General features: G+C 38.9%; 1 protein-coding gene across 2 annotated transcripts in view; it reads left to right on the top strand.

Moving 5' to 3' along the window:
* Nucleotides 1-27,783, top strand: part of camkmt (calmodulin-lysine N-methyltransferase) — a 104,720-nt gene that overhangs the window by 75,657 nt on the left and 1,280 nt on the right. Inside the window, exons 7-11 of one of the 2 annotated variants that reach the window (XM_077495084.1) lie at nucleotides 3,611-3,677; nucleotides 5,933-6,007; nucleotides 13,024-13,087; nucleotides 16,594-16,725; nucleotides 24,613-24,704. In XM_077495084.1, the coding sequence (XP_077351210.1) occupies nucleotides 3,611-3,677; nucleotides 5,933-6,007; nucleotides 13,024-13,087; nucleotides 16,594-16,725; nucleotides 24,613-24,699 (425 nt within the window). In that variant the 3' untranslated portion in view covers nucleotides 24,700-24,704. Of the gene's footprint in view, nucleotides 1-3,610; nucleotides 3,678-5,932; nucleotides 6,008-13,023; nucleotides 13,088-16,593; nucleotides 16,726-24,612; nucleotides 25,370-27,783 lie in introns of those variants that run through there. The other variant, XM_077495085.1, reaches the window with a different exon arrangement.

Genomic DNA, 27,783 nt, shown 5'->3' with positions numbered 1-27,783 from the left:
GGCGCTTTGGCTGCGTCCATTCAGCAGCTACACAAACAAGAAAAAGCAAGTTTTTGCCGTGACAAAAGCAGGAAACGTGCAGAAAAATGCGCATTTCTTCCCTCAACGGGCGATACGGCGCGTCCATATTTAGCTTCTGCTTACAATATCTCCCGATGTCTCGCCCGGCGACCGTCACAATGAGACCAAACAATAACACGGCGCAGACCGTAACGCGAGCAAAACACACAACTTTGCACCGACAATGCACCGCTGACCTTCCCGCTTTGTTTCCCGGGAACAAAAACACACAGAGAAATTATAAGAAGGATTTACGAAGGACTTGTTTGAAGGCGACAATGGAAGCGGATGTGAAGGGATTCGTGTGAACGGCGACGACGAGATATACACGCACAATTGATGACCTCATTCATAGGACACGCATGCGACCTTCAGCAATCATCTGGAAAAATCGATGGAAATATTCCTCTAAGCATGATTGATGGCTGCTACTTGACTGATTCGAAAAAAAGATGGCTGCATATATTCCGTCACGAGCTCCAATAGGAAGTTGAAGCCTCTCAGGTCGACTGCAATTCAGTTTTGCCGCAATTATTATTATTATTTTTAATCACACTGTAAAACCGGTTGCTGTCATGCTAGTATAAAACTAAAACTAAAGCTATTCAGTGACATTACGTGACATAGTATATCTGAGCATAGCATAGCAAGAAATGAAGGAGGTTTGCTAACGGTAGTCCTGCGTCACACTTATTTATACCTAGCATGCCATAGCTTAGCATAACATAACATAGCATAATATAGTATGGCAAGAAATGAAGATGGCTTGCTAAAGCTAGTACTATGTCACACTTGTACCATTCTTAACTGTCCTAAAAGTGTATGCCTGTCTTATCTTAGCTTAGCATAGCATAGCATAGCATAGCATAACATAGCATAGCATAGCATAACATAGCATAACATAACATAGCATAGCATAGCATAGCATAGCATAACATAGCATAACATAACATAGCATAGCATAGCATAGCATAGCATAACATAGCATAACATAACATAGCATATAACATAACATAGCATAGCATATAACATAGCATAGCATATAACATAACATAACAATAGCATAGCAACAAATTAAGGTTTGCTAAAGCTAGTTTATGTCACACTTTTACCGTTCTTAACTGTCCTAAAAGTGTATGCCCGTCATAGCTTAGCTGAGCATAGCATATCGTAGCATAGCCTTACAAGAAATGAAGGAGGTTTGCTAAAGTTAGTCCTACGTCACTTTTATTTATGCCTAGCTTGTTCATAGTTTAGCATAACATAGCATAGCATAATATAGCATAGCAAGAAATGAAGATGGTTTGCTAAAGCTATTACTATGTCGCACTTGTCATATTCTTAACTGTCCTCAAAGTATATGCCTGTCGTATCTTATCTTAGCATAGCATATCATAGCATAGCATAACAAGAACTTAAGAAGGAGGTTTGCGTTGCACTTTTATTTATACCTAGCATGCCATAGCTTAGCATAACATAGCATAGGATAGCAAGAAATGAAGATGGTTTGCTAAAGCTAGTACTATGTCACATTTGTACCATTGTTAACTGTCCTAAAAGTGTATGCCTGTCATATCTTAGCTTAGCATAGCATATCGTAGCATAGCATAACAAAAATGAAGGAGGATTGCTCACGGTAGTTTAGCATAACATAACATAGCATCATATAGCATAGCAAAAAATGAAGATGGTTTGCTGAAGCTAGTCCTATGTCGCACTTGTAACATTCTTAACTGCCAAAGAAAAAGCAGCCATCACTCGAACCACCGTTTTTATGTCTGTGGCGCGTGTGCGTGCGCTGACCTCTCCCCGAGTGGTGTGCTGGTGATGGGATTACAGTAAGCCGCTGTCATCGCCACGCACAACACGCTGATGCACAGGTGTGTGTGTGCGCGTTATATACTATTATTATTATTATTATTATTATTAATTCACATATTTGTAGTCCACACATCGAACTACAATCAGCCAACCAGACTCCAGCCCCTTATGTCACTGACTAGGCCACGCCTCTCAAAACCAGTCATTCAATACACGAACACAACAGTGTACAGTAATGACACGTCATAAAAATGTATTTATAAATTTATCATATTTATTTATCATAAAATTCATGTAATTTATTTCTTTACAATTCTGTTTTATTTGGTGCCAGTTTTCTTCTTAAAAACACAACAACAACAAAAGTTAATTCATTTCAATTGATTCAAATGGAATCTCATAAGTCAAATTACCGCTGGCATTTTTTTTTGTTTTTCTTTTGATTTTTGTTGGATTGGCTCTCGAGCTGTCAATCTATACCGTCCGTATCAACACCTCTCTCTCTCGCTCTCCGGTTTTTGCTTCTCTCGCCGATTGGATTTGTGTCTTTGCGAGCTTTAAAGACAAGCAAATCCTAATGGAATTGCGGCGCCAACTCCACAGGCTGGTGTATTAATAGACAACTTGACATCAATCGGCGTCTGCCTTTGCCCGCGCGAGCGTGCGCGGCCCAGGTTAAAAGCCTTTCAATTGATCCGGTGGTTGGGGAGGGGGGGAGGGGTGTCACTCGTCCACTTTGCATCGACGTGGACATGTCACATAGTGTTTGTCATCGAGACTGGCATGTGTTGGAAAACTTTAAAGACGGAATAGACAGCAAAGGGTGAGACAAAAAACCCCCCGATTTGAATCAAAAAATCGTTTTGTGAATCGAATTGCGGCACTTTTAAATGCACGCCCCTAATATATAAGTATATTGTGGTATTGGTTTAATATACAAATGGAAATTTTGTGGTCTAATAGGCAATTGTCACTCAAATGATCGTACAGTCAAACCTCAGTTTTCGAACATAATCCGTTCCAGAAGGCTGTTGGAAAAGCGATTTGTTTGAAATCCAAAACGATTTTTGCCATTATAATTAATGTAAATAATTTTAATCCGTTCCAAGTTTTTTTTTTTTTTTTTTTTTTTTAACTATTGTACACCATAAACTGCACTGGATACTGTTTACCATAATAGAAAAGGGTAGAAATAGACACTGTTTTATTTAGATATCCGATCTAAAATGATGAAAAAAAACAAAAACAAAATGCAAACATTTCTTTTTTTTAAATTCAATAGTTCTGCGCACTACTTTCCTCTTTTCTACACCAGCTTTACCACTTGCACTTGCTTTCTTTGGACCCATGAATTCTGAAATTCTCAAATTTTCTGGTTGAAAACCGATTTGGTTGAGAACAGAAGCGTTCGAAAAACCGCGTTTTGACTGTATGTTGGAATTGTTTCGCTTATTTCAGTGTCCCTAATGTTTTGGCCAGTGTCCAACTAGCACCTGAAATAACTCCAGTTGAAGTTTTCTTGCTTTTTCTATCGCGTTAACATACAAAAGGCATAACGTGTTTATTTTTGGAGCTTTTTTTTTAGCAAGCTGCGCTGGCGTGAAAGAAGATAGACGACGACCGTGCTGACGTGCACAAAAGTTCAACAGCAGCAGCAGCGGCGATTCCACAGCCTTGAAAAGGCGTTTTGATAAATAAGTCAATATAGTCCTTGACTGCTGCCCGTCAGATGTTCGAAGGATTGTGGAGAGAAACGCGCAAGCGGGGAAGTTTGGGTCAACGCGCGTCTCGGCCAGGTGAGGACGTTTATTTATTTGTTTATTCTTTACAAATGTGTTGTTGTGCTTGTCCAGTAGTTTTTTAAGATCTTTTTTTTTATGTTTGTGGGATGAGAGAGGCTGCCAGAGGGACCTATCAATATATATTTTACTAGGGATGGGCGAGTACAGATACCAGGTATCGGTATCGGGCCGATACCAGCCTTTTCTGTTGTTCTCTGCTGCCATCGTTAATAATCCAAAATAGCTTTTTTTTCATACTTTTTTTATTCGATTTATTTTCATTTCTATTTTTTTTTTTTAACTCATTTGCTCCCAAAAACGTATAAATACGTTCTATTTTAATAGTCTTAGTCTTTGGTAATGAAGTGAATGCATGAGCCTTTGGGGATAATTTCTAAATGTGATTTTAAGTAGATTTATTTGTAGATTTATTTATTTTATCTGTTTGAAAGTGTTTCCCACAGAAGTGACGTCATCTCGCCAGCGGACAATAGAAAAGCACCTTCAGATGACATCACTCCTATGGTGTTAATTATAGCGCACGAGTAATACATATTAAAAAAATAATAATAATACTGAAACTAACTAAAACTAAACTAAAACTAAGCATTTATTAAGGAAATAAAACTAATAAAAACTAACAGAACCACCCTGAACGCTAATTAAAACTAACTGAATTAAAAAAACAAACAAAATTCAAATAGAAATCAAAACTAACTAAAATTAAAAAATTCCACTATAACAACTAACTATAACCCTGTCATAAACTATAATTTCTCCAAATTTCAGTATCGCGTGCGCGTGTGTTTTGGCTCGAGTCGTCCAATCTGAATCCCTCGTCTGGACGAAAGAATCTCTCATCCAGAAAACGGTCGACTCGCACCCGACGAGAGAACCGAAAAAAAAAATAGTTTTAATTGTTAGCGCCGCGCTTCTCTTCTCTTCTCTTCTCTTCTCTTCTCTTCTCTTCTCTTCTCTTCCTCGCTCTCCTCCCTCCCTCCCTCCCACGCCAGCGGATTCACACAAGTGGAAGATGGAGAGGAAAAGTCAGCGTATAATTAAGACACATTACTTTGATTGTTTTCCTCGCAGATTACAGCAGGGTGCGACGCCATTGGACGACGAAGAGGGAGGGACGGGCGGGGGGGTTGCGGTTGCAGCGTAATGCCGTGCGACCCCCTGCCGTGATTGGGGGATTGTGTTTCGAGCGGGGCCTAATGTTTTGTTTACAGAGTGTTAATAATGCCTAATTAATAATCCCACCAATCTGACAGTGGGAGATGGGGGGGGGGGGGGGGGGGGGGAATGGCTGACCACCGGCGCAGCCCCCAAACCACTTTACAGAATCAAAAGCAGCATCTGCCGCATGTTTGAATTTTAAACTCGACAAATTGAAATTGAATATACAGCACAAATACACTTTTTTTAAACACATGTATCGGAAGGGTCAATAAAGGGTTTATAAATGTCTTATTAAAACACTTGAGAAGCGAATATGCGTTCTTCCTTCTGTGTGCCAAAGGTCACTTTATTTCAAGAAGGACAATTATAAATAATATATATGTAATATATAATATATTATAATATAGTGACAAGTCATTATACGGGAGCGTGGAACTGCCAATGCGGAATGAACATGGGGAGTACATTTGGACATATTTGCGAGAATATTCATATTTAAATACGCTCGAATGTACTCGCAAACGCGCTCGAACGTACTTGCGAGTACTGGTTGATCTCTTATACTCTGCTGCCACCTGCTGGCCTGTTTTGTAACAACTAGCATTGCTTCAACCGGTCTCTGCAAGTAGAGAGGCTGCATCAAAGCCTTTTGTATGCTCCAGCATAAAAAAACAAAACAAAAACAAAACAAAAAAAAACAAAAACAAAAAAAACGTATAAATACGTCTTTGGGCACAAATGTTTGCTTTGTTCTTGTTTACTGCAAAACTGATGTTTATGTACAGCACTTTGTATACAGCAACGCCTGTTCTTAAAGCGCTTTATAAATAAAGTTGATTTGAGTTGAGTTACCTACTTCCTCAGCACAGGTGATGTCATCATCAGTCGACAGCAAGTAGAAAAATTCCTTTTTAAAAGGTGTACTCATTGTGCATGAAAAATAATGAAGTTGCCACGTTAATTCTAGACAAAATATGACATTTTTACGACTGAAAATGGCTCAATGAGTCAAGCGTTCCTTTAAGCTACTACGGTTGATATGAAATTGACATCACAAGGTCGTGAACTCTGCCGCCATTTTGTTGCAGGGTGCTGAGGTGGGACTGCGAGCGGGACATTGCAGCATTCGAAGCCCATTTCGACCTGGTCATGTGTGCAGACTGGTAGGTGACGCACACGCACACGCATACGCGCGCACGCTTTTATCTCAAGGGTGACGGTTCGTGCCTGACCCCGCCCCCTTCCGCTGGTCCGCCTCACACATTCGTACGTGCGCCCCGCTGGCCGCTCGCCTCCATTTTTTTTTTTTTTTTTAAACACTAAATTGCCTCGTTTTCACGCTCGGCGTCCCGGCAAATGGACGACTTAGGCAAATTGCAAATAATTGCGTCCGGACAAGCGAGCAAGATGAGGGAAAGACTTTGATGGGGGAGGAGGAAAAGAAATAGAGCGACGGGCGATAATGTAAACAAGATCGCAAGTCCGGCTTGTAGATCTGACAAATCTTCAAATGTAATATGAAGTTGTGTGCGTGTGACCTTTGCACTTGTACGCGGGACAAAAACTAATCATGAACAAATAATCCAATACAGGAAGTGAGCCCATTCCAAGATGACAGTTAACAACTAGACATGATCAAGCTTCAAAAACACAACCAGTATGACAAATTGATTTTAAGTGAAGTCTCGAAAGAATAACTCAATTTTATGAATTATAAAATTACTGTATCAATGACTAAAAGATGCAGCCATATTTCTATTAGTTTAACTAATAGATTATTAGTTAATAACTAATTACTATTAGTTTAATTAGTTTTTTTTCCCCATTTTTGTTGAGTATGAAAACTTAAAAAATCTTTTCTGGTACATTTAGAACAGAAATAAAAATAGTGATTAATCATGAGTTAACTATTTAAGTCATGCGATTAATTGCGATTAAATTTTTTAATCGCCTGACACCCCTAAAAGTAATCAATAATATAACTAAGCTACCTTGTCAAATACGAAATCAGGAATGTTGGGAATAATTGAATACGATTTCATGGAGAGAGATATTTGAATTTAGGCTCACTTTCTGCATGCATTAAAAGGCATCATTAGCCAACACTGTTATTGTATTGTCACGTTTTTGTTTTTTTCCAGGTAATAGTCATCTCCAAAACCCCCGACGTCTCCATTGCGACTATTATACATTTCCACTCAATCGGGCGAGAAAGGAATCAATTACACGTAAAGTTTGCGCAATCGAGGATGAGCGTCGCGCTTTTCCCGTCCGCGTGCGTGCGCGCGCGTCACGCTCGCCGCGGCGATAATTGCAGTCGCCGGCGTTTTGAAGAGCGACGGCTGACCGATTAATGGGGCGCGTCATTGTGACGATCACCTGCGAAAAAAGGTCAACGAGGCGCCATCCGCTTTGATTAATTCTATCTCCAACTGTGAACACGGAGGGCGTGTGTGCAACGTGGCGTTCTAATGTCATTGGATGTCCCCCCCGACATCTTCTTTGATTTGGACAAAAAAAGAATAGCTCAACAGTCTATTGTTTTTGTTCACGTTGTGCTAATGTGCTAATTGCTCCTTTCACTGTTTCGGATTGTGCTCTTCAAATAATAATAAGAACAATTTGATTTTTGTTGTTGTTGTTTATTTAGAATGTATTTAAAGAGGAATTCAAAAACCAGTGCCACCACTAATTCTGATTAATATTGGAATCAAGGTTATTTTAACTCATTCACTGCCAATGACGACTATAGACGTCAAAAATCCAAAATCCAATTTGATTTTTATTGTTGTTGTTTATTTAGAATGTATTTAAAGAGGAATTCAAAAACCAGTGCCACCACTAATTCTGATTAATATTGGAATCAAGGTTATTTTAACTCATTCACTGCCAATGACGACTATAGACGTCAAAAATCCAAGCAAACAGCCAGTGCAAATTTTGACAAGAAATTAAATTTAGTTTTAGTTATTCATTGTTTTCATTCATAGTTATTAATCATTGTTGTTATTAATAACAACGTTGACAACAATTTCATTGCTAAGTGCTACCATTGTGCGTAGAACGGATTCCTGTTACCCTAGAACACGGCGTTGACGTTCTTGTGATCGGTCTTGGTCTTACTGAGACCACAAACCGGGTCTCGGCCTCTAAAAGTCCATTTTTAGTCGACTAAAATTGCTCTTTATTTTTGTTGACTAAAATTGGATTAAAACTAAAATACAATCAGGTGACTGAGTTATGACTAAGGCTTTCATGAAATTTAGTCAGAAGACTATAACTAAAACTACATTAAAATTTATTTTTTGTTATTAAAATTAACATTTTATTTTATTTATTTATTTCAAAATTAACACTGGCTGTTTGCTTGGATTTTTGACGTCTATAGTTGTCATTGGCAGTGAATGAGTTAAAGAACTAAAACTAAAAAAAACCTAAAACTATTTTTTTTTAAAAACAATTCCGTTAACGAAATAAAATAATAACAAAAAATGCTTTTGTTTACAAAACTAACTCAAATTATATTTAAAAAAAAAAGTCCTTTGTTTTAGTATTTGGTAATTAATTTAATTCATGAATGGGATTTGAAGTCGATTTATTTTTATATTAACCAGAGAAAAAAGTGTGTCACAAAGAAGTGACATCATCTAGCAGCAGCCAATAGAAAAGCACCTTCAGATGACGTCACTCCCATGTTGTTTTTTTTTAAACATTACGCACAAGTAATACACATAAAAAGCTAAAACTAATACTGAAACCAACTAAAACTAAACTGGAACATAACATAACATAACATGTATGTATTTATTTATAATAATTTATGTATTCAGTTAATATATTGTCCAGAATTCCTTTGATGACGTCATTATTTTTTCAATTAACTCATTCACTGCCTTTGACAAGTATACTTGTCAATTGTATTTTTTAGAGCGGTGCTAAATGGGGGCGAATCTGAGCATGCTCCACTGTAAATATCAAACTTGGAAACAACTTTACTGATGCCCAACCACCGGTAGATGACATCATTGCCCCATTTTATAGGAAATAAACACAGTTTCAGAGTCCATGGGAGAAATGGCTGTATTTTGGCAAACCTACATTTTTCTGCTGTCAATTATAAAAGAACGGGACGGGACAAAAAGTAGGGAGTCTATTCTGTTATTTGGTAGATTCGGTTTATATATAATTATTGAATGGAATATCACGTGAGTATTGAAAATGTAAAAATTTTCTATAATGACTGGCAGTGAATGAGTTAATACCTTTAAAAACACATTAGCTGTCGACTTAAGATGACATCACAGGTGCGGCATAGCTCAGGTAACGGCCACTCACGGCTCACCTGTTTGGACCGTGTTTGGTCTGAGCCGTGATTGGTCGCACCCGAGCACGAGTTGACGACGTTTTCCGTCGAGCGCAAGTGGCAAAATGGGTTTTTGAAAGTATTGATTGTACATGAAAAATGAATTCTCGACAAAATATTATCTTCTTACTGCTGAAAATGGCGACTGGAAAAGTCTGCATTATCATGATTAATGGCGGCATAATATATTTTTGCATAATCCTCGTACTGCCAAAATCTTCACTTTTTTTTTCTTTTTTTTTGTGTTTAACATCTCAATTGTTGCATCTGTGATCGAATGCGCGTTTGTGCGTGCGAGGCGGAGGCATTCCTCCAGTGGGAATTTGGGTGGCGCAGAATTGTTGGCGACGCAGTTTGGCCAAGCTGGGCTCGTCCCAAAAAAAAAAAAAAAAAAAAATCCCACCATGTGCACACACCGAGATAAAAGCCGGAGAATGCGGGTGTGTGCTCATGCTACGAGACAAAAGTATTGGGACACATCGTCAAAATGGAACGATTGCTGCGTCGTGAATTTGAACTTGTTACAATAAGGGGAACGTATCACAACACTAGTGATGGGACATTGTGATTTCCTAGGAACGTGTCGGTTGGTTTGAGCGAAAATGGAATGGATGATGTAATAGAAAGGTGACCGTTATGTTATGTTAAGATGCGGCTCGATCTGACGAGGCGGCAAATTATTTTTTCCGGAATTCCGAGTTATCATGTTGACGCAAAAAACAAAACAAAACAAAAAAACACACCAAAAAGTCCCATAGGAGTGAACAGAGAATGAGGGAAAAGATCCACAAATCAAGCACCTAGGAAGTGACCTGATTTCAACAGGAAGTGACCCAGAAGTGGCCTAAAATCAACAGGAAGTGACCTGATTTCAACAGGAAGTGACCCAGAACTGACCTGATTTCAACAGGAAGTGACTTGATTCCAACAGGAAGTGACCCAGAACTGACCTGATTTCAACAGGAAGTGACTTGATTCCAACAGGAAGTGACCCAGAAGTGACCTGATTTCAACAGGAAGTGACCCAGAAGTGGCCTAAAATCAACAGGAAGTGACCTGATTTCAACAGGAAGTGCCCCCCTAAAGTCAACCGGAAGTGACCTGATTTCAACAGGAAGTGACCCAGAAGTGGCCTGATTTCAACAGGAAGTGACTTAATTTCAACAGGATGTGACCCAGAACTGACCTGATTTCAACAGGAAGTGCCCCAGAAGTGGCCTAAAATCAACAGGAAGTGACCTGATTTCAACAGGAAGTGACCCAGAACTGACCTGATTTCAACAGGAAGTGACTTGATTCCAACAGGAAGTGACCCAGAAGTGACCTGATTTCAACAGGAAGTGACCCAGAAGTGGCCTAAAATCAACAGGAAGTGACCTGATTTCAACAGGAAGTGCCCCCCTAAAGTCAACCGGAAGTGACCTGATTTCAACAGGAAGTGGCCTAAAGTCAACCGGAAGTGACCTGATTTCAACAGGAAGTGACCCAGAAGTGGTCTAAAATCAACAGGAAGTGACCTGATTTCAACAGGAAGTGACCCAGAACTGACCTGATTTCAACAGGAAGTGACTTAATTTCAACAGGATTTGGCAAACGGTTCAGTGCATGCGGCTTTCCACCTTGCAAGAGTCAGCAGTCACATTAAAATTTTCGTGGAAATTTTCTAGTTTTAATTTATTATTATTACAGTTTTTTTTAAGACTATTTTGGGGTTACAAATATATTTTTTTCCAAATGCATTTTAATGGGCTTCATATGCGGATTTTTGCGAGTTGCATCATGACGTGGTCCCTATGCTCGTGAATATTATTATTGAATATCGAATGGTTTTAAGTTTTAGTATCACCGTTCACCACTTGATGGCAGACACGGCACCATATCTTACTACAGTGTGAGTAAGCCGAATATATATATATATATTTTTTTATATCTTGCACTTAATATTGGTTTGAAGTTTTGTACCATCTTTGAATAGTAATTAAAATAAATAGTAAAAATATTTTTAAACATTTTATTATTGATTGTGTGGCCCTTTGTGGCCCCCCCAGATAAAAAAAAAAAAAAAAAAAAGAATTGTGGCCCCCTCCATCATTGCAGTTGCCCATCCCTGAACCGAAGCCCCACCGATGATGTCATTTGTTTCCTCCGTCTCACCCTGGTGAACGTGACAAATATAGACACACACCCCAGTCGTGCACTTTGACCTTGACCACCTTGCGTGCGTGTCATGAATGGGAAGGGGGGGGGGGGGTCATCGCGAGACAATAGGGTGCCCTTAAAGGGCAAGGCCACTCCAATTTGAGAGTAACACGGACGCCTCATTGCTGTGCACGCTTGTTGGAGTGATGTCACCAATTTTTGCTCCGTCTACAGTCAGATCAGTTTGTTTTTTTTTCTTTCCCCCAGCGATATTTTTTTAAACAGCCGACAAAATAGTGACTCATCTCGTCCGTTGTCCTCCGAGTGACACTTCGTCCTTCCCTTGCACTTGTTTGCGCGTCTCCGCCCAAGCAGAGCTCACTTCCTCGCCGCCCGCTCTTCCTCTGCCGGCGGTGGCACGCGTGGCAAACCAAAGCAAACGCAAACTTCTCAACTTTCAAGGCAAATAAACTTTGCAAACCTCCGTCCGCCAAGCAAGAATAATAAACCGCGCTTAACTCCTCCTTAACTTGCGCGCATCCTGCTTTCACTTGAGGCGCCGCGGGTGAGTTGCAATTTTTAAAAAAAAAAACACCTTACGTGCGTCCGCTTGTAAATATGTCGTGCAAATGAAAATTACATTTGCACAAAAGGGATTTTTTTTTTTTTTGCAGGTCCAGATTGCAGCTGCATGCTCCAGTTGGAGGTGCGGGATTAGGACAAATCTCTATTGTTGCATTTTTTAGTCAAATTAATCAGATCTCATCTGGCGTGATAAGCACGTCATTTTTTTTTTTTTTTTTTTTTTTTTTTTAAACGACCATGTATAGTAAAGCGTTTTTTTTTTTTTTTTTTTTTTTTTAACCGACCATGTATAGTAAGGCATTTTTTTCTTTTTAAACGACCATTTATAGTAAGGTGTTTTTTTGTTTGTTTTTTTAAACGACCATGTCGTAAGGCGTTTTTTTGTTTTGTTTTTTGTTTTTTTAAGGAGGGGGTCCCCAAAAGGGTGCGGCCATTTTGTATCTTCATGCACACACATACTGTATTTCATATTGCATATGTTTTCATAGGAATACGTCAGTCGTGGTTCAAGTGTGACTTTTAGTTCAGACTGTTTTTTTTTGTTTTTGTTTTTTTTGTCTTTTTTTGTCCCAGGGTCGATACCGATTATTCGTAATCAAGGAGGCCGATAACGGATATTTAGAGGCAGTATTCATTTCCAGTAAAAAAAAAATAATAAATAAATAAATAAATAAATAAATAAATACAAGTTCAGTGAAAACTAGCTCACTATAGTTTTCTACAATATTTTCCAAAATATCTAAAATTATTGAATTTTCACTTATCTTAGCTTTCATTTGCAATGAAAACAACTGGCACAGGGAATTCCGAGGGTCAGCAGAATTTCTTATAAAGTTATTTAAAATTTTCAATAGCACATTTTTAAATTGATATCTTATTGGCCCTCAGATTAAAAAAAAAAAAAAATGGCTGATGGTGATATTTGTCAAAATGTTTATTTATCTACCTATTTATTGATTTACTTACCTACTTCTTATTAATTTATGTAATTTTTATTCATGTATACTTACTTCAAATGTTCTTGTTTCACTCTCTTTTGCCTCTTTCTGTCTCCCTCTTGCTCTCTTTTCTCTCTCTCTCTCTCTCCCCCAGTTTGTTTCTGGACCAATACCGAAGCAGCCTGGTTGACGCAATAAGGAGATTACTTCAACCCAACGTAAGTGTGTGTTTGTGTCTGTACAGTATACGTCTGTGCTTTATCACCCCCTTCATTCCTCCCCTCAATCATAATTAGGCCTGAGCGCACATTAATAGTATGACAGGATTAATATGGTGTAATGCTTTAATACTTGCGCAAGCGCTCTGATCTGCGTGTCTCCGCCTCCCGGCCTCGCCTTCATCATAAATCCCGGGCAACTTCTCCCTTTTGGCCCCGCGATAAGACCCCCTGTTGCGACAGCCAAAGCGGATGGGGGGGGGGGCGAATACAAGCAAAAAGGCTGGAAGAGATAGGCTTGAGATTTCTCTTCATGTGAAGGAAGCAGGTCGCGTTTTAAGTACAGAGGACGGATGGCGGAGGGAGTTTGCGGCGAGGAGATGAAAGCGGAAAAAGGAAAAGGAAGGAAGGACGAGCAGAAATTGACGTGGGAATTACACTTGAAAGTTGAAGACGGATCACACGGAAAATTGTGTTGCTTTTATTTCCAGGCATTTCATGAAAATATTTGATAGCACTTTTGTGTTCTTTTGGAATTTTCATCAAACCATAATACATTTTTTTTTTTTTTTTGCAAGCCCAAAATCTCATTTTACTGCACATCAACAAATAAGGAATTTCCGGCAAGTACTGGTAACAATCTCCCATTAGAAAAAATGTCCAAGCCTGACTAAACGTCGCATGAATATCCACAAAACTTTTTGGGACACCAAGGTTGAATGTTTTAGCCACAATTCCAAAAAGTACGTTTGGTGCAAAAAACAAAAAAAAACATGCACATGAACAATGAGGAATTTCTGGCAAGTACTGGCTTTTTCCTCCACGTGACTACAATCTCCCACGTGAAAAACATTTAAGACTGAGTAAAATTTGCATAAATATACATTACAATGGGACCATAATTCCAAAAGGTTCGTTTGGTGTCATCACCAAAGCAGGAATTTGTGGCAACAACAACCCGCCGTAAGATCAACATCCAACAATATGCAAAGAATATACAGTATGGGAAAAATAACTGAGGTTGATGGACATAATTACTTACTATATTAATTACTATATTCACCAGATCACCACACAGAAAAAAAAAAAGAAATAACTGCCTTTTACCAAAATCTAGAATTTCTGGCGAGTGCAAAAATATACATGAAATGTACATTAACGGCTCTATTATTGACCGTGTATTTGCACCTTGGTGCAACTGCCGGAAGAAGTTTTTTATTTTTTATTTTCATTTTTTTAATTGTATTATAATTTTCAGCTATTAAGGGGGGGGCGGCGGCACAGAAATTATTGAGGGTTGGGGCGGTGCCCACTTCCTGATGCGGGTGCGCTTCCGCCGCCATGTCGAGACTCTGGTGTGACTTGTGTACCACATTTAACACATTCACTGCCAGCCCAGAAAAAAAAAAAATACATCATTGACGTATTTTTCCGTCAATGGCATTGAATGAGTTAAAGGGAATGGAAGGAGGTGCTTTGATTCCCCATGATTGAAGTCAGGCAGCCTCCGACTTGCAGATCCATCGTCTGTGAAATTACCAACATCAGGTTTAATCCGCCTCTGCGCAGAGCTCTTGGAAATAGAACCGTAAAGTTTCAGGCACTTTTGAAACAGAAATACAAAAGTGTGGTTGCTCATCTATGCCGAGAATAATAATAAAAAAATGTTTTTCCAATCGGCTGCGGCTTACCGCCGCGCGGCAACAACAGCAACGACGACGGCGAGCGCGCGTGCCCCGTCGTCGTCGTCTCTCGCTAATGTAATCATATCTCCCGCTTTAATCCCGCCGAGATAATTCGGCGGGCTAATATGATTTGAGCGGCGGCCATCAGACAAAAAAAACGCGGACGCCGCCGAGAGCCTCTGCAAATATTGAATCGTTTGCTAAGCCGATTAAACAATTAGCGAAAGGCGGACTTGTCTCACGTTAACGCCACTAATTTGTTGTTTGTGACAAAAGGTGCGACATCCGGGCGGCCGCGTCCTCTTAATCGGATGATTCCTGTCTTGTTTTGATTTGTGGTTACGCGGCACGTTTGCATGAAAGCAAAAAAAAAACAAAACCAAAAAAACTGTCGGACAAAGCGAGCGTTCCCGCTGTTTTCCTGCGCTTTTGTGTTAATTTGTCCGTTTGTACGTGCTCGCCTCCGAGCTGCGTTTAATTAGAACAATAACAACACGATCAGCGTGAAATCAAACTCCAAAAGCTGGAGGATTTCAAAGAAACTTTGAACCTGTTGTTAATCCTCTTAGCGCGTCTGCGGGAACGCGCGCACACGCGCAAACACGCTTTCTTCCTCGCCGGCGCGCACGTCTCCTTGCGAGATTACGGAGACGCGACTTCACAAGCTCACGTTTCCGCGCGGCTTTCATTTGTTTTGTTGCGGAAATAAAAGGACCTTGCATATTCCTGATTTTTGCCGTATGTTTGTTAGTGTTCCGATACCGATACTGGTAACGGCTAGGGGTGTGCTCAAAAAAATCGATACGGCAATATATCGTTGCGGGCCTCATTACAATACACGTATCGATACGCAGGTGTCAGGATCCATATTGCTCGTTATTGTTAAATAGGCAGTTAACGTTTGCCTTTGCAGCTTGCATTGTGCCTAAAAAAAAATAAAAACCAGCAGCATCTTTGAAGTTAATTGACTTCAATTAATGCAAAAATAGCTCACCGGGTAAATTAATGTAATATATCGGGATACGTATCGCCTTGGAGATCAAGTATTGGGATACATATGTATCGCGATATGTATCGTATCGTGACCCCTGTATCGCGATACGTATCATATCGTGACCTCTGTATCGCGATACGTATCATATCGTGACCTCTGTATCGCGATACGTATCATATCGTGATCTCTGTATCGTGATACGTATCATATCGTGACCCCTGTATCGTGATACGTATAATATCGTGACCCCTGTATCGTGATACGTATCATATCATGACCCCTGTATCGCAATACAGGGGTCACGATATGATACGTATCGTACCGTGACCCCTGTATCGTGATACGTATCATATCATGACCCCTGTATCGCAATACAGGGGTCACGATATGATACGTATCGTACCGTGACCCCTGTATCGCGATACGTATCGTATCGTGAGGTCGGCGGCAATACCCAGCCCTAGTATCGGCAGAGGTGCCGATACTGCATGAAAACAGTGGTATCGGTATCGGTGACTACTCACAAGTAACATGCCGATACCATTAATTCCAACGCTAATATAGGATTTTGGATGCAGCATCTTGTGACTTGCTCGTGCACGACTTTCACCGATATGTGACATGTTCACTGCATGCCGATCTAAGATATCCTATTGGCCCTTGAATGCTCTGAACCAATGGCAGGACAGCTTTTTCAATTAAGGGAAAAAAATCGGTATGGTATCGGTATCGGCCGATACTGCAAAGCTGGGTATCGGTATCGGGAGCCAAAAAACGGTATCGGAACAACACTAATGTTTGTGTATGATGTTGTTTTCTTGGTCCAGGGCGTGGCCTTGGTGTTGGCCCCGCTTCGAGGCGACACCCTTGGGACGTTCTGCCAGCTGGCCCGGCAGGCCGGCCTCCTGGTGGCTCAGCAGCGGCAGTACGACGCGCAGGTGTGGGACGTGCACCTGAAGGTGAGCGCGCCGTTTGGCGGGAGACGAGCAAGTCGAGCCAAATGTCACGCGTTTGGATTTTCAATTTGTAGTCACAAAAATGTCGTCAAACTTTGATGGAGATTGATAGCGACCAATCCACTCAGGTGTGTTTCAAGTCATGTGTTTGATTTGTACGAGTAGGTCAGGTGACTACTCGTTGACAACCCAACCAAGCTAAGCTAATAACCAACAAGCAGTTGGACCAACAAAGTCATCAGCCATTCGCAACCAACCAAACTCAGCCACCCACAATCCTCTAACCAACCTCAGCGATGATTCTACTAACTGTTACCACATGCTAGCTGACTAACCAAGCATTCCACCAATTAGCTAAACAGCCCAAACTGAAAAAAAAAATAATCAGCCCAACCAATTAATCAAACCAAAATGAACTAAACCACAAAAAAAATTTTTTTTAACTAGTCAGACAAGTAACCCAACCAACCAGCTAAATGATTAAACAACTAACCTTAACTAAGAAATTGACCAATTTTAACCCATTAACAAACTAAAAAAAAATATAATAATCAGCCCAACCAATTTATCAAACCAAAAATGAACTAAACCAAAAAAATTAATGTAACTAGTGAGACAAGTAACCCAACCAACCAGCTAAATGATTAACCAACTTACCTTAACTAAGAAATTGACCAATTTTAACCCATTAACAAACTTTAAAAAACTAAAAATTAAACAGCAAACCTTTGAATGCAACTTACTCAACCAATTAACCAAGCAGTTGGCCAACCCAACCAGCTGATTATTATTATTATTATTATTATTATTATTATCATATCTAATAATACTATTTTGTTGTTGTTTTTGTTTCCATTTATATTATTGTTTTGTACTTAATCCATCCATCCATCCATTTTCTTGACCGCTTATTCATCACAAGGGTCGTGGGTGGTGCTGGAGCCTATCACAGCTGGCTCTGGGCAGTAGGCGGGGGACACCCTGGACTGGTCGCCAGCCAATCGCAGGGCACACAGAGACAAACAACCATCCATTTGTACTTAATTATTTCATTTTTTTTTTTATATCCGGTGTTATTTTTTACTTTTATGTCTTTTTTTTTTTTTTTTTGTCACTTTTGGTCCCTTCATGCTCACGCAGCTCCCACCGTGTTTGAAAAATACTCTGGAACGAATTGATCGGGATCACGTCAATACACAACACTCACGCACACGCGCGCACGTCGGGGTCAGGTGCCGCATACGAAAATGGCGACAACCCCTCACATCTGAAGGTGATTAAGTCTCCTCTGCTTATCTTCTCCTAAACACACCGAACGAGCGTGTGGGTGCGTGTGCACGAGTGGGCCCAGACTGACCATCCGAACACACGTGGCTAAAAAAAAAAATGTAAAAAAACAAAACATATCACCGGCTCGCACAGACCAGACATCACTTGGACGACATGTTGGCCAGGCATGACACGCAAACGCACCATGTGATGATATCACACCCACGCACACACCAATAAGCAGCTGCTCCTCATTTGCACGACGGATTAGCTTTCCTTGACGAGATGTGTTTACTTGCAGTGGGAGGACCAAGAAACGAGACCAGGCAACATCACAACCTGCAGGCCAGCACGCGCACGCACGCGCCGTCAATTTGCAATTCACGTCGGCAATCAAAGAATAAACCCAAGCGCTTGTTTGTGTGGGAGAGTCATACCGACAGCTCCATAAAAAAAAAAAAAAAAACAAAATTGGGTGTTTTATTGGCCCACTTTGCTTCCATTTCCCCAACTTTACATTTTCCACACTTTTATTAGTTTGTGGGGGAATCTGTAATATATAAAAACAACAAATTACGAATACGGTCTTTCCCCATTGAAATGAATGGAAATGTCATTCCAAAAAAAAAAAAAAAAAAAAAAAAAACCTTGACAGATGGCAAAACCCCCCCCCCAAAAAACTCACTTTTATTAGTTTGTGGGGAATCTCTAATGTATAAAAACAACAAATTACGAATACGGTCTTTCCCCATTGAGATGAATTGAAATGTCATTCCAAAAAAAAAAAAAAAAAACTTGTGACAATAGGCCAAACAAAAACCAAAAAAACAAAAACAAAATTGGGTGTTTTATTGGCCCACTTTGCTTCCATTTCCCCAACTTTACATTTTCCACACTTTTATTAGTTTGTGGGGAATCTGTAATATATAAAAACAACAAATTACGAATACGGTCTTTCCCCATTGAGATGAATTGAAATGTCATTCCAAAAAAAAAAAAAAAAAAAAAAAAAACTTGACAGATGGCAAAAAACCCCCCCAAAAAATCACTTTTATTAGTTTGTGGGGAATCTCTAATGTATAAAAACAACAAATTACGAATACGGTCTTTCCCCATTGAGATGAATTGAAATGTCATTCCAAAAAAAAAAGAAGAAAAAAAAAAAAAAAAGCTCATCAAACACCTTTTTGCATCATCGCACAGGCCAACAGGCAAAATTGCAGCCAATCATTGTAGTTTTTTTTGTTTTTATTTGTTTATTGACACAACGTCCCAAATTTGGTTTGTTTATGTGTTGCTGGACTGTTTATGTTCACATATTAATTGCTTACTCTATACGGTAACAACATGGCCACATTGATGCTAATTTTTAGCCCGCGTATCGATGGTGTTTTTCATTGTATGTTAGCATGAAGCTAGTGAATGCTAAATGTCCAGTAGTTGAGGGTTCCAGACTGCCTGTAAATGGTGACATTTTGCATCAAAAATTTCAGACAAGTCATTTTTTTTCACCTGTATGCATGTGACTAGTAAATTAGAAAATTTGATTGATTATTCTTAAATATAATAACCGTATCTGACGAGTAAATTTATTTATTATACTATACTTGATTTTTCGTTTTTCTTTTTGCTCTCTACTTCAACCCGTGTGTCGTAAATATAGTGGAAATTGAATATTTAAGTCAATGTTTGCCCTTAAATTTTCGACTTGTACCCCTAATATTTCAGGTTAAGTGCTCACTGTGCTCTTACTATTAAAAAAAAAAAAAACCAAAAAACCCCAAACAAACTCATTTGCTCCCAAAAATGTATAAACACACTCTATTTTAAATATTGCCATGGTCCCAAAAACGTATTTATGTGTTTGTATTTATTTATTTATTTATTTATTTATTTATGTTTTATGCTAGAGCATATGATGCAGTCTCTGACCTGAAGAGGTCGCTTAAAGCAATGGTAGTTATGCCAAAAAATGGCCAGCAGGTGGGAGCAGAGTAGAAGAGCTCAAGTGGGGCCATGTTGCAACAAGCTGAGTAAACTTTTTGCCATATTCTAATACTAATTGCTGCAAAACGGAAACAGATACAAATATCTTCTTTTTTTTTTTATTTCGTGATGAAAGAAGAGACTCTAATCTTTCTTTTGGTAGGTTCCATGTTTTTATAGCAATAGAACACAATATTCTGTGGGCCTTGCAAAATCAGTCAAAAACCAGCAAAACAGCTGGGGTTGCTTCAGTCAAAATGGCTGCCAGTCAATGAGTTCAGTGAGTCGAGTCACTGTTGAGCGACCATCATGGCTCATATCTTGAAAAACTAGCTCTAAAACTTCAACTAACAAAAAAGTCCTGTGTGCAGGTTTAGGTGATCATTTCCATAGCATGAATCCCCCCCCCCCCAAAAAAAAACAAACAAACATTGGAGTCATTTTTAATGTTATTTATTGCAGACATTTGAATCCCTCGTGTTTAACAGCCGCATCCTTGTTTTTGTGTGCGCAAAATACAAAAGGTCGCGATTTGTGGCCATCCGCAAGCTTGCATTTTTAGTTCAAAAAGTAACAAAAAAAAAAGTAAGCGTGAGTGAGTGTGTGTTTGTGCCGCGACAGGCAGACGACAGGGCTGGCGCGTTATCCTCTTATCCTCACTGTTGTGGAATAGAGAGGCAAGCAGCTGGAGGGACTGCAAGCAGCCTGATAATGCCGCCGCTATTTTCTAACCCGCCATCTTAATCTTGTTACTCAAATGGTTGTGAAGAGAGAGTCATGAATTTTAATTTTTCTCTCCCTCACACACACGCACGCACGCACGCACACACACGGCGCAGGAGTACATCCCCCCCCCCCCCCCATTTTTGCCATTTTGTTCACTAGTTTTTTTTGGGGTTTTTTTTGGTTAAAAAAAATGAAGAGTGCAAATTCAAATGTATTTATGCCAATAATGTGACAGAAACAACAAACTCGTCTTCCATGAAAATGCGGAAAGTACGAGAAACCTGCGAATCCACCTGTTGCCAATTTTATAACTCAACTAGACTAAGTGCAATTTCTGGAGAAATTGCGTGGGAATGCTGAAAGCTGAATGCTAACATTTCAATGCATGCGGAATGCTTATGAAGTAAACTGAGAGATAAATTATGAAATTATAACCTCCTGGTTAGTGGACAATGTTTTTTTTACCACAGAGCAGTATCAGACACCTGGTAATGATGATAAGTTATATGTACGGAAGTGGGCGTGGAAAGTGATACTTCGAAAAAGTTTGTCTGTCCCATTGAAAATGAATGGGGAAAAGTTGATATTAAATGTTAAATTGTGCAAATACTGTAAATAATGCGGAATCACACGATATATACCTCGGGAGACGTGAATTTTTGAAGCTAGTTGAAATTTGAACAATGTAATCACAATAACATATGTGGGAATGCTGAAGCATTCCCACATATGTTATTGTGATTTTTATTCTCCACACTTTTTTTGCCGCATAACAACTCCCACATAATACTTCCAAATAGAACACAAATAGAACACAAAGCTGATATATTATTGTGGGAATGCTCCAGCATTCCCACAATAATATATCAGCTTTGTGTTCTATTTGACCTACATTCAACACCGACTTAAGTCAATTTGTAAGTAAATTGAGGTTGTATTTCAAGTATTCAAACATTTTGTGACTTTTTTTTGTGTGTGTGTGCGCCGTGAAATGTAAAATGGACGACCTTGGCTCAATAGCAGACGGGACGAACTCCTCAAGCAAACAGTCCCAAGTACTGACAGACTTAACCACCGCTGCCCTAAATAACCGGGTTACCAAAATAGTCTCGTGCTCGAACTCATTTGGTAGCCGTTCGAAGTAACCAGGTTCCAAAATAACTCAGTAGCAGGTAAATCATCTATAAGTAGAGCAACCAAACTCCTAATTGAGTTTGGTTGCTCTACTTATAGATGATTTACCTGCTAGCCTAATTGCTAGGCTAAATAAGTAGGTAGCAATAAAAAATGGTACAAAATAATACAACAATAAAAAAAAACAATAACCAGTTATGAAGAGTAACTAAATCCACAAAGTACCAAAATAATGGGGTATCTAAATACCCATAAATTAACCTAAAGAATCAAGTGCATAAATAATAACGGCGGTTACTTTTAAGTACAATAAGTACCACCAAAATCAAAATCAGGGCCCAAAACGATCAGATGCTCAAGTAGCTAGATACCAAAACAAGACATAAAAATCTGGTAGCAAATTAGCCGGGTACTAAAATCGACTGAGTGCCAAAATGATGCCACCACCACCACCCACCACCCCAAAAAAAGGACCAAAAATAAAAATCAGGGACAAAAAAATGACCAGGTACTCACGTAACCAAAATTTACCAAAATAAAATGGCAACCTAAAATACAGGTACCAAAAGTGGCCAATGCCAAAATGAACTTGATATCTCAATACCTGGCTACCAAAATAACCAAAAAGGGATGAAAAGAAACACATGTAGAGAAAAATAAAACCGTGTAAAAAAAAAAGGTACCAAAGTAGGCAGCTACTAAAATTAGCAGGGCACCAGATTAACTCCCGAAATTACCAGCTTCCAATATACGGAAAATGTGAAATGAGCCAGGTCCAAAAATATCCAGCCACATATATAACCAAGTCACGTACCAAAATAGCTGGTTACTAAAGTAACCTGGACTAATCCTGTACAAAAAAAAAAAAAAAAAAGAGACCAAAACAAGCAGGCATCAACATATCAAGTTAACCAAATTAAACATGTACCACAAAAAAAAAAGAAAAAAGAAAGAAATGCACTGAAAATGAGTGACCAAAATAAGCTGTGGCTGTAGATGCGCCCTTCCAAATGCACTGATATGACATGACTTCTTTTCGAGGGATTTCCACCCCTCCCATTTTTTTTTTTATTTATTTTTTTTAGTCCCACCTTGTCCACTTCCTCCTCGAGTGGCCATGTGGAAATGTTGAGGCCACACAAGAGAGCGAGGCGAGGAGGGGGAGTGCCACTAAAAGAAATGACTTGCACCTTGGAAAGGGGGAAAAAAACAAAACGAAGAGAGACGGAGAGAAAAGGTTGAGGTGGTTGGGGGGGGTGAGGTGGTTGGGGGGGGGGGCGGGGGTTGTGGTGTTCGTCGGTTGTGGCTTGAGAGGCGATTTAGGCAGCCACCCATGAAGCTGATTAGGCAGCCTGCGATCAGGAGGAACAGCTTTGCTTGTTAAACTTTTCACCTCTGCCAGCTCTCAGCCGTCCTCGCCCCCTCCCTCACCTTTTTTTTTTTTTTTTCTTCTCCTTTCCCTTTCCTCCGTCTTGTATCGCCCACCTTGGCTCCTTCCGCCCGGCAGCGTTTCAATGTGAATGCTGCTCAGGCCAGCACCCAAACGTAGGGCTTGTTTTTTTTGTTTTTTTTTGGGCAGCTGTCCCTCCACGCCCATCGGCCCTCTTGGGCTCTCCCTCTTTTTCCTCTTTTTTTTTTTCTTTTTTTCTTTTTAAGGGAGGAGGGGGGCGGGGTCACAGGTTCAACCACCGGCCGGTGCCTGGAGGGGAGATAACGAAAGTGGTGGGTTTGGGTGGGTGGGCGAATTTAAGCAGGCGGCAAAGTAACCAGCTACCAAAAAAAGACCTCAGAACCAAAATAACTGAATACCTTAACTCATTTGCTCCCAAAAACGTATAAATACGTTCTATTTTAATTGTTTTAAGTGAGCCGAAGACGTATTTATACGTTGTTTTTTGCTTTGTTTTTTTAATGCTAGAGCATACAGAAGGATTTGATGCAGCCTCTCGTAGTTATTACACAAACGGCCAGCAGGTGGCAGCAGAGTATAAGAGATCAACCAACTTAGCTATATTCTAATGCTAATTGCTGCAAAACAGAAACAGATAGAAATAGATTTTTTTTTCCTGAGGAAAGAAGAGACTTTAATCTTTATTTTGGTAAGTTCCATGTTTTTTGTTTTTTTGTTTTTTTTATAGCATTAGAAGACAATATTCAGTGGGCCTTGCAAAATCAGTCCAAATCCAGTAAAAAAAAGCCGGGAGTGAAAGAGGATTGCGTCCGTGAAAATGGCTGCCAGTGAATTAATTAAAGGAAAGTCAACCCCCAAAATTTTCTTTCCAATCTTATTTTCTAGTCTAAAACACGGTGTTGCGATGAATACTGCGTTTGTGGAATATGAATCAAGCCGAAAAATCCACCTTGGGTTATCCATCTCAGGGGTCGGCCATTTTCACCCCCAAAAAATGTCACATGTCATTGTTGTGCTCCTATTGGCTAAAGCGGCACAAAGTATGATGTGGTCTATCTAGTTCACAATGTTGTGTTTGGTTAACGTGGCCCCAAAGTCTTTTTTTTTTTTTTTCATATTTGTGGGTGTGACCGATTAATAGAAGTGATAACTGGCACGGTGGCCAAAACATTCCTAATTGAAATTAACCTGCACTAATAAACTAACCACCAGAGGGTGCTAAAACTGCACAAACGGATTCCAATCTCGTGACATGACGACCACGACGATATTTTGGCACTCGTGGTCACTCTTTAGCTTAAAAAAAAAACAAAAAAAAAGCAGAAAATGTCTGACGTGTTTTTGCTGTGTGCTTTGGTGTTCAGATGCTGCAAGAAGGCAAAGAAGCGTACGACGAGAACATCCACTACCCTCTGCTCCTCACCTTGACCAAAGGACCTGAAGCTCAGTGAAGCAAGTACGGACTCACTTTTTTGTCACCGTTGGTGGTGGTGGTGGTGTCGCGAACTTTTTAGCTTCTTAGCAACACTGTGATCCGCTCGTGATGCAAGTGAGGATTGAATATTATCTTTTTTTTTTCTTTGACCCTTTTAAACATTTTGGTCATCGTCAACTCCCAAAAGTTTACAAATGAGTGAAATGACTTGAAATGACGGCGGCGGTTTTTGTTAGCTGTCAGTGTGCCTTACATCATCTTTATATCCATGAAGAGTGAACCTGACAAACACGTTTGTGGGTCTCCATACCAAAAAAAATAATAAATAAAATAAAAATACGTCAGAAATTAGACAATATTCGCATAAAAAAAATATTTTGTGTTTTTACAAAATACTTTTAGCCCATTAGAAATATAAAAGGTGATAACTTCCCATTTCCAAATTTGGTCAGTTTTGTATATTCTTTGTTTTTCCCGCTCAAATTGATACTGTGGGTCTGTTGTTATTATTTCATTTATTGACAAACAAAAAGTGTCCGAAACAGCTTGTTGCCTTTAATAATGTCAACAAACTTTTTTTGTTTTGTTTTGAGATCACAAGCATTGCTGTGCTGTTATAAAATTGGCTAAAACAAAATAAACTTAAATAATAAATAATAAATAAATACATAAATAAATAAAAAAAAAATGGCTAAAACAAAATAAACTTAAATAATAAATAATAAATAAATACATAAATAAAAAAAAAATAAAAAAATAAAAAAATATATATATATATATATATATATATATATATATATATATATATATATAAATAAATAAATTTGGTCGCTTGTTGGTCTAGTCCAATCATGTTTTCTCTGCTTGGTCATGTGACGTAAGCAAACTGAGCCGTGATTGGTCGTTATCTGAGCCCTGAGAACACAAATTCATTCTACACAAATTATTATCTTGTGTGCTTATGTATAATATTATTTATCATTTCCGTGCTTTTACCATCTTTGAAAAAAAAAATGGTTTTGAAATCCGAAATCTTGCGTCTTTGCTGGCCAACTTTCACTTTGTTTTCAATATCCGCTTCAAGTTTGATGATTGACGGCCGTCGATGTGTTCATCAGCACAATATCACGCAATAAAACAAAAAACACAACATCAACACGTTCTCAGCATCGTGGATTTTTTTCTTTTTCTTTTTTGTCAAGGCGTTAAATGCTTACAGATGTAATAAAGTTTCCTGGGGGCCCCTCCCTCCCACCGATTGGCTGCCAACACAATGGCCTCCTGCAGGCTAAGCCGGTGCCAGACAAGCTAACGCACACACGCGCGCGCATATCAAGCCCAGTCAAGCGTCTTCCCCTCCCCGGGAATAAAAGAGAGAGGGATAAAGGAGGGAGGCAGCGCGGCTAATCCCGCAGCCTCGCTCTTCTGTTTATCAGCGAGGAAGAGGAGGGAGGAGGAAGAGGGGAGGGGACTCCGGCGAGGCCTCGCCATCCGCCTCGCCGCATATTTGAATCGAGCTCCGCGTATGCTCGTCGCCAGGCGAGATGGAAGAAGCCGACTTGATGAAAATAAACACGTGCGAGCGAGCGATCGAACTCAGGCTGGAAAGAAAAAGGAGACGACGACGACGGCGGCGACGGCGGCAGAGTGCTCTTCCCCCCGTCCCCGACTCGGCACAAGGGCCCCATTAACTTGACCACTTGCCCTTTGCACACAAAGGCAAGGCCGGCCCACTGCCACTCCCACCCAATTATCCACGATTAGGCTCAGTGCACTGTGTCAAGATGGAGGAAAGAAAAGGGGGGGAGGAGGAAAGTGTGGAAGAAAAAGAAGATGCAATTTTGCGTCCGAATGCAACATGGATGCATAAGGGGGACACTTGATTAGGCACACCTGCTCATTGCGACGGCATGCGACACAAAAACGTGAAGAAAAATATTCCACGTTAGCAGGCACACTTTCTGTTCAATATTGTAATCGCTTGTATGCACACTTTGCAAATTACAATCGTCATCATCATCCATTCATTCATCCAGCCAAACAGTTTCTCAACCGATTCTCCTCAATAATAAAGAATACAAATGATTATAACGATGAAATTGTGTAAGTTAATAAAGTGTAATATTTGACGAAATTAAAATTTATGAGCTCAATTTTTTTTAAGTACAATATTCTAGCTTACTATAATAAAAATATGTCAAAATAAAAAGAAAACTAATATGTAACAAAAATGGATAATAATCTAATTGTTGAAAACAAATCAATAATGAACAATAACAACAATAAATAAAATAATAAAATATTTGACAAAATTAAAATGTATAAATTCAAATAGCAAAACATAAAAAAAAAAACAATAGTCTATCTTACTATAATAAAATAAAATATCAAAATAAAAAGAAAAGAAATAACTAATATGCAACACAAATGGATAATTGCTATAATAATCTAATTGTTGAAAACATAAATCAATAATGAACAATAACAATAATAAATAAAATAATAATAAATACAATAATAAAATATTTGACAAAATTAAAATGTATAAATTCAAATAGCAAAACATTAAAAAAAACAATAGTCTATCTTACTATAATAAAATAAAATATCAAAATAAAAAGAAAAGAAATAACTAATATGCAACACAAATGGATAATTGCTATAATAATCTAATTGTTGAAAACATAAATCAATAATGAACAATAACAATAATAAATAAAATAATAATAAATACAATAATAAAATATTTGACAAAATTAAAATGTATGAACTCATATGGCAAAACATCTAAAAAAAAATACAACAGTCTAACGTACTATAATAAAATAAAATGTCAAATTAAAGAGAAAACAAATAATATCCAACAAAAATGGATAATTGCTTTCATAATCTAATGAGCTGTTGAAAACATAAATCAATCATAAACTAACAATATGCTATAACTGTGGCTGCCTATTTTTCTTGTCTCGTGTAATTGCACATCTATATTAAAAACGATAATAATAACATGATAAAGTAAATAATGCAGTATTGCAATTAAATAAAAGTATTTACCATTTATGCATGTGATGCACATTTGCACATAAATAAAAATGAATGA

This window comes from Festucalex cinctus, chromosome 14, assembly GCF_051991245.1.
Source record: "Festucalex cinctus isolate MCC-2025b chromosome 14, RoL_Fcin_1.0, whole genome shotgun sequence".
Classification (NCBI taxonomy): domain Eukaryota; kingdom Metazoa; phylum Chordata; class Actinopteri; order Syngnathiformes; family Syngnathidae; genus Festucalex; species Festucalex cinctus.
The sequence above is the reverse complement of the archived record's forward strand: the minus strand, read 5'-3'. Positions and strand labels throughout refer to the sequence as shown.